This window comes from Brachyhypopomus gauderio, chromosome 7 (assembly GCF_052324685.1).
Source record: "Brachyhypopomus gauderio isolate BG-103 chromosome 7, BGAUD_0.2, whole genome shotgun sequence".
Classification (NCBI taxonomy): domain Eukaryota; kingdom Metazoa; phylum Chordata; class Actinopteri; order Gymnotiformes; family Hypopomidae; genus Brachyhypopomus; species Brachyhypopomus gauderio.
The window spans coordinates 20577692-20585734 of record NC_135217.1 but is presented as its reverse complement, the minus strand read 5'-3'; the positions used below and the strand labels follow the sequence as shown (position 1 = coordinate 20585734).

The following is an 8043-nucleotide window of genomic DNA, read 5'->3' as shown; positions in this document are numbered from 1 at the left end:
TTAAGCTATTAAAATTAAAGAACACAATGCTAACACCACCTAAGCTTTTACAAGCAAGTCCTGGGTCTTCACAGAGCGCTCACCTTGGTCACCAATAAATTAAAGAAGTTAAGCCTATAAAATTCATCAAATGCCTCCAGAGGACTTGATCAGCAAATGCAACTGCAGCACATGTTAACACAAGTCAGGTTCACCAACAGATCTGTATGTTTCACTCCTCAATGTTTAGTTATCCTGCAGTAGTTTGAGTGCCTGGAAACTCTAGCGTTAGGGTCCATCCCTAATGATAAGGTAAATGTTGGTGTTGATCCTGGGAAGGAACAATCTTGGCGAGACAGAAGCGGACAATAAGGGAAGGAGACATCACCATTCATTTGTTTGTACCCTCTCAACAGTTTTCACAGCTTTATTTGAATTTCTGAAATAGCAACATATATTCATCATTATTACAAATGAGTTCTTAGTGACTACCACAAAGTTTGACTTTCATTTCACACACAAACAGTTGAGAAATATATAATGTTAACCCTCTGGCCACTGATGTTAATAAAAGAAACTAAATTGTGAAAATATATACAAAATTCTAAAGTACGACAGAAAAAAACTAATTTTATTCCTAAAACTTGAATGCCAGGCTCACATTGCTATTTTTCACAGTATAGTAAATATTTAATAGTCCAACATCATACATGTTAGGCTTTATTTTAACAGTGCAAACCAAGTCTGTTCCTGCTGTTCTAGTGCAAGTTCTTGGAGCTCTGAGAAGCCTTAACTGCAGCTGGCCAAACTAAAAAATAAACTACTACCTTCTCTGCTTTCAATAATTGCACTACTCCTAGGCCACAGAGAACTACCCCTTTAAAATGCATTTAGAGTTGGCCAAGGCACCCCCCTCATGTGACCTTCCCTTTAAAAAGGCATCAAGTCACAGGCTTGAAGTTGCTGGATGCGTTGGCTGAGTTACAGTACTAATACTACACCCGTGTGGTGCATGTACCACTGCGACCATCAGGACTCGGGCTGCTATTGCACACAGGATGCCGCCTGCTTTACCTGCGACAGCCCAAACAGCCCCTCAGGCGGAGTTTTACCCCCTTCCCTGTAGTACCACACCTGAGGCAGACCGTTCCTCACAATGAGGATACCCAGAAAACCCAGTAGGGCTCGTGGGGAAAGTGTGATTCATGGAAAAAGGAATAAAAAGGTGCTGGATAAGTTTGTCCATCTCTCCCCAACTGTCCATTGTGGATTTGGTTTTTTGGGTCCTACAGGGTGTGAGCAGAGTGGAGTGCAGGACCGTGGCTCAGGACCCAGGACCCTGCTGGGCTTTCACACGCAGCTGCTTGGCACTGTAGAAGGACACACTGAGGCCCAGGAGGGCCAGGATCATGGCCAACTGGTTCAGGGAGCGATCTGGGGGCAGTGCCTGGACATCACCGGCTACCTGCCTCTGCTCTCACACACACACACACACACACACACACACACACACACGAAAGTGAGTTAGTAGAAAGTTCGTCCATGTTGGCTGAAAGGCAAGAGACGAAGAAGCAAAAGTCTGAAACTGAACTGATAAGACTGTAGAAATACAAATAAAATCTAAACTATACATTTTTAAATGTCTCAATTAGATTAGAGAAATACCAATGGTGAAAAGTGAAAAAAGTTTTTTTAATTAAGCAAATCTATTTTGAGCTAGAGACCAGAGATTTGCCATGTTTGCATGAGAGCATGGGCTTTAGCCTGGGGAGTTTAGGACCCTGCAGCTCTGCTCAGTGTCCCATCACACATCAACTGGAGCAGCAAACTAATGATGAGTGAATGAAAAGGCTGACAAGGTGACGCCATTAACGAGCTTTAACAAGTTTTATTAAGCCTCATAAGTTCATAAGATGAACTAAAATCACAATTTCTTTCACAATTTTCTGATGCCTTCTTCAGTTCTGCAATTGGATGCAACTAGAGCTGGGCGATATGGCCCCCCAAAACAATCTTTGATTAATTTTTTTTTATCCGATTTTCGATTTTAATAGATTTATTTTCCTCTACTAAAAAACTACAGATGATAAAGGAATGGTTAAAAAAAAGTTTTAATTTATTTTTCACTTAAATTTCCCCTTTGGGGTTAAAGTGCAACCAGAAACAAGCCATTGTAAACAAGTGAGAGCCTTCTAAAAGTTACTGGATGTTTTCTCCAACATAGTTTAAGCACTGACACAATGCACCCTCAAACTTAAAATAAATACACACCCTCAAAAAATAAATAGATATAAATAATTTGGTGCCCTTTTTAATAACAGGGCTGCCCTCACTTTATCCTAAATTCCAGCACTTTTCAAACCTGGAACACAATGCTACATTAATTTTTGTCAGGTAAATGTTCATTCCCCTGTTTTTGAGGGGTGTTACTTAATACTACCACATATCGTTTCGGACGTATAAACGCTTCTGCCGTTCGCGCAGGTTCACGCGAGGTGTGTGGGGCCGCGTGCTACGGTCACTTGCGAAATCCATTGAATCGTGTTCGGTAACTGAGGCAGAAACTGCTTAATCCAAAATATCCCGCGGAGGGAAACTTTACTCACAACGTAACTGAATAGCACTCTTCGCTCTCTCCCTCCATCGGTTTCAAACACACCTTACAGCGAGGACTTGTTTGGTCTACGTCTGACGCCGGAAAACCGAACCAACTCCAGATCACGGAGCTAGTTGCTCTTTTCTTGGGCACAAGCTCCGCCGTCATGTGTGTGTGTATGTGTGTTAAGAGCGGATGGGTGGGAGGTGCTAAACTCACTGAACTACGGGAGCCCACAGTGCAGCGTCGGTGGTGAAAATTAAAACTCAGAAAATTGATTTTCATAAAAACACATCGTCCTTAACTGTAAATTCGAATTAATAGATAATATCGATTAATCGCCCAGCTCTAGATGCAACATAAGTGTTTGAACAGGCTGCAATGTTAAAACCTGCTAGAATGCTCAAACAAAACACAAGATGGTAAATTAAAGCACTCCTCTGTTACACTGTAGGTTTAGGAAATTCTCACATCAGCAGTCAAAAGCTGGAATTTCCAAAGATACAAATCAGCGATTCCATTGTGCTTCTACAGACAGACAGCAAGGCTGTGTTGGATTAACTTTTACACAGTGAACAACAGGTTAATCCCTCATTCATAGATGACCCCATCCCCAACACTGCCATCTCCTCAGCCTAAAGAAAGGCTCTTCACAATGTCAACACCACCTAATCTTTTACAAGCCAGTCCTGGTTCTTCACAGAGAGCTCACCTTGGTCACCACCAGTTTATTTATCTTCATGACAATAATCTCTTGGATCACAACGCATGTGCACACACTGCTCCATATGGAGACGTACCTGAAGGAGATGGAAGTATCCAGGAGTCAGTCTTCCCAGTCTGATGATCATGTCTGTGGGGTCTGGAAGAAACACAAAGGATGAACCTGCACAGGAAAAGAAGACAGGGCATCCGTAAGGCCTCGCATTGCGCCCACACACACACACACACACACACACACACACACACACACACACACACACACACACACACACCTTACTTCAGCTTAAGTAAGTGTTGAGTACTTTTTTAGGGACCCTTTAAAAGTCATTAAGGATCTGATGCAACGAGAGCATCTCAGTGCTTTTGCGCTTCATCCTGCTATAGCAAAGTCCATCAGATTCCAAACAGAGGTTGGTCCCACTACGGCGGACACTGCCATGAGCTCTTGGTGTGGGTTTGACCTACTAGGCTGCCAACCACAGGGCCAACATGAACATCTGCACAAGCGCGTTTGACGAAGATCTGAACTGTGGCAGAAATGCAAAAACACAACCAAAAATTCCACAAAACAAGTGGCAACTAAAAATTTTATGAACCACGGTCTTATGTTAATTGCATAATGGTCTTATGTTAATTGCAGACACCAATTCAGAAAGATCCGGAAATCTGTCGCTATTGTTGCTTACATAAAACGGTCAAGGCAGTAGTTGAAACATTTTACTCCACAGCATTTTGGGACCTTCAGGAACGGGTGGATTGGAAAAGATAGGACGACAAAGTTCTCCATCCAGTTGGGGAACAGACGGTAATGTGAAAGAATGTCAAACCCACCCATGCAGGGAAGCGGCTGTTCATTAGATGCAGCCGCCGTAATACTCAGACACACACAGAGCGAGTAGTAGTTTAGCTAGCAGGAAACAAGGCACAGAAGTGTACACGTCAACATGTCCGAGAAGAGTAAGCCAACCTGATCACATACAATGCTCTTCCTGGAGCTGTGAGGTAGCGTGAGCCGACGAAGAAGAGCAACGTGGTTATAAAAGTTCTATATGAGGTTGGAAAAAACACAGACGTAATTAAAACAGAGCACACACTACCAACTAAAAAAAAAACCTGTTTGAATGGTAGAAGCATCTGGACCTACAGCTGTGCTTGAACAGCCCAGAAAAGCAAATCCTTACAGACTCCAAGCTCCAGGATGAGGCAACTAACCAAGCACCCTAGTGTGGGAGGAACCTTGCTAGCTCAGCCTTTTATAAAACCATCTCATCCAATCAGATGGAGAGTCTCATCTCATCCAATCAGATGGAGCATCTCTCTCTAATGTTCTGTGGCTTGCTCTAGATATACCCAACAAAATTATGGGTGGAGACCACGCACTAGGAACTTGGATATGACTTTGCCCATCTGCTGAACACTTGAGAGTTCAAAAACAAAAAAGGGATTAAAACAAGGAGACCCAGGGGGGGACCCCAAAAAAACAAAAAAGAAACACATTTGAACTGATGTGTGAAATCAAAGATGGAATTCTGGTCTCCAAACGTAAGAACCCATTACCATAACACAGCCACTTCCACAAATATGCCCATTAAAGAGCACTGTGAACACAAAGTAAAACTGCTTTCATACCTTTATACTGTTTCTCTCTCCCGCGCCCCCCAAAGGGCCAAACTTACTTCTAGAATAACTTAGCCAAAGGAGCAGTTATAGTTCTCAATAGTATTTTAGCTGTATTTACCTGCTAAGAATCAGGTTATGTGGATGGGGTCTGGTTTCATGGAGGAGAATCTTGACCAGGAGTTTTGGAGCATCTGGTCCAAGTGTGTCGAGCTGAAGTGTGTTAACATATGTGAAAAGCTTTACCTAAAATTGGAAGCTGAATATCTAAAAAAAAAAAAGTTTAACATCCAAGTAGATGTTCAGTGAGCGTTATGGATGCTAGATAGTAGATTTTGGCACAGCCATGACTTTCTCTTAAGGGATTCAAGGCTCACATCTTGCCTAACAGGTTTAAATAGCATACAGATCCATCATCTCGTTCTTAATTTTATAGTAGCTGAATGACTGGCAAAGACATGTTTTCATCAGAATGCAGAACAGGTTTTATCGCAGTAAAAGGTTTAAATCTGCCTTCCACTAGTGCAATATCAATTACACATGGAGACGAGAAGCATGCCAGCTCTGAACTAAGGGCATGATTAGTAAGTCTGGTTGCCCATTTCACCATTCTCTAGATAAATGAACCATGCCCCATGGGAGTGAGAAGGAAATCTGATTTTTCTTCGCTCTCCCAACCAATCGTCTTCCAAAATGCATTGCCCTCCCCCTCCTGCCCCACAATGAAGGCGGGGGGTCTCAAATACAGACTGCAGATCCTGCAGGTGAAGACCCAGGCTCTCCCTCACAAACCCCACCCCTGTCCTGCCCCACCTCACATGTCTGTAGTGTTCATATCACAGTTACTGCGGGAACCGCTAATAACAATGCGCGGTCACCAACATAGCTGATATATGTGTAGTGATACCACAGAGTCAAGAGTCGGACTCCATCTAAGCACGCTCAAAACAAACGGCCTTCTACCACCGAAGAAAATATGGCCATTCATGCAATTTGTACCAATGAGAGCATCTATCAAGATTATTATCCTATAAAGAGCCTATAAAGAGGACTGTAATACATGTATTAGTCTACACGCATCACCTACAGAGATCCATTAACATGTATGGAGAACATTACATTATCAAAATGTCCATTAACCACTTTATTATTTACATACAATAAACATGCATATTCATTAGCATTTTAATAACAATAAAAACAAAACCCAATTATATCGATGCTGCAACTTTTTTTTTACTGTGAACAGCAAAAATCCCAGTTTAAATGCCCCTGTCTGTTCCCTCACCTAAACATTAAATGAGCACATCTAGATGCCTGTATTCCGTGTGCATGCTCGTGAAACTCATGCCAAGTTTTTTGATCAAAGTAAAGTTTGCATACAGTTGGAATCGCCTTAAGAACTGGATCCATTTATCCACCCACTTGATCACTGCAGTTAAAAAGCTTCTGTGGGCCCTTGAAACAAATCAACCAATCATACCGACTACTCAACATGCAAGTGTCACAACAATCTTATCTGTGTGAACCAACCAGTGGCTGCAGAGAACAAGCTTTTAATCAAGCTCTTCTGCAATTAAAGACATTTCATGGAAATTGTAATGCCATTTTTAAACACAGACTTTTAGAATTCAAATTTTCACCTCTCCTTTACGGAACCATGTCCCTATTAAACCCACACTCTTCCCTAGCCATCCCAGAGCACTGTTTGTGCTACTTTTCTAACTTCCAATCTGTGCTTTTTGTTGAAGTGAGGTTTGGATGAAGGTTTGTGTCCAATACACCTTCATGGCTACATGCATATAGGGTATAGCTATGTATACAGTAACTCTCTGAATTCACCCTGGGAGTGATTAGAATAAAGAGCTCAGTGTACTCCCTCATTGTCTGTCTTTGAGTCTTTTACAATCAGTCAGTACAAGGCAGCCATATAATGCACCGTTTTCCTCTTTTGACCAAGATGGAAGTATAATATCGAATCTTAATGTAGTATACCAATCCTCTGACACTGGGTCCATCTCATAGTCACGTTTGCCAAATATTTAATCATTGCTATAGCCATGAATACTACCCATCAGTACCGTTTCAACTCGTCTGTCACGAAAACACTCCTAGTTACCCCCGAGAGCACGTCCCCAATCATTACTGGACTTGGTCGAATAATGTTTAAAAAGTAATGGTGCCCTTTATTATTTAAAAAGGTGCACGAGTTACGGCTGGAAAGAGACACTGTTGTAAAAAGTTCCATAACGTGTTTCTCATTAATAGATCAAACTGCGCTGTACTTTCCAGCTACACCAATTTTCCAAAACTACGCGCAGAGTTTTCTGATTTTACACAACGTTTGATAACCACCAAAACGAGAAAAAAAAGCCATTGCTGTCGACACACAGAAATAAACCAACCACACGGGAGAAAAAACGAAAATCAAAGTGACTTAGGTAGCGCGTCCCCTTCAGTAGGCTATACAAAACTTACATGCAGAGTAATGAAAATGTTTGCGTGCACAGAACTCTGAAACTGCTTAGTTGCTTACCTGTGTGTGTGCACAACGCATTGCACAAGGTGTGAAATGCTCAAAGTGGTCTTGAACGAATGTTAGGCTACAAAATGCAATATGCAATGTTGTGGGAAAAAAGTGAAACAATGCATTTAAAACAATTACAGCAAGAACAAAGTTCGTTTGTGACTCACCAGAAAAAGCGGAGGCTGCTGCTGGCACGCGACGTTGCACCAGTTGGTTATATATGAAGCTCTGGAAGCCTATAGACTCTCCAGTGGGCTGGGCTGCAGGACCCGCACGTGCGTTACACCGCCTACGTGCAATAGCCATGAAAGCATCGTTTCTCTTTTTAAATGCACGATGTTTACATTATTAGGGTTCACACACACATAGTGTGGGAACCCTATTGTAATTGTTAGGATTTTTCTTTCTTATTATTATTCTTTGTCCCATTTTTTGACCTAAAACGTATTGTGCAGCCTAGACCGTAATGCCTAGAAACCCCAAACTTGGCAAAAAGGTTCAGTTACCTCCAAGGACCAGATTCCCATACAGGGAGCCAAATTGGCCTGATGGTGGCGCTATAGCGGACCATATTGACTTTTTGTCCATATCTCCTACACCG

At 42.1% G+C, this 8043-nt stretch overlaps 1 protein-coding gene across 2 annotated transcripts; it reads right to left on the bottom strand.

The window, feature by feature from the left end:
• Nucleotides 1-390: 390 nt before the first annotated feature.
• Nucleotides 391-8043, bottom strand: LOC143519240 (uncharacterized). 2 transcript variants are annotated; one of them, XR_013132388.1, is made up of 4 exons: nt 4443-5687; nt 4266-4343; nt 3376-3461; nt 391-1450 (listed from the first exon to the last, which is right to left on the bottom strand). XR_013132388.1 is itself a non-coding variant. In XM_077012462.1 (4 exons), exons 1-4 carry the CDS (start codon nt 8011-8013, stop codon nt 1304-1306), a joined length of 420 nt encoding a protein of 139 aa, XP_076868577.1. In that variant the 5' UTR covers nt 8014-8043; the 3' UTR covers nt 391-1303. The 2 variants fall into 2 exon arrangements, 1 of the variants encoding a protein (XP_076868577.1); XM_077012462.1 differs by lacking the exons at nt 4266-4343; nt 4443-5687 and adding exons at nt 7610-7731; nt 7949-8043.

Excerpts from the sequence above, each read along its gene's own strand:
- LOC143519240 (XM_077012462.1), bottom strand. The coding sequence starts at position 8,013 with ATGGTCCGCTATAGCGCCACCATCAGGCCAATTTGGCTCCCTGTATGG. Across the intron at positions 7,732-7,948 it reads TGGGAATCTGGTCCTTGGAG|GCGGTGTAACGCACGTGCGG; the intron begins GTAACTGAACCT and ends TATTGCACGTAG. Across the intron at positions 3,462-7,609 it reads AGCAGCCTCCGCTTTTTCTG|GTTCATCCTTTGTGTTTCTT; the intron begins GTGAGTCACAAA and ends TTTCCTGTGCAG.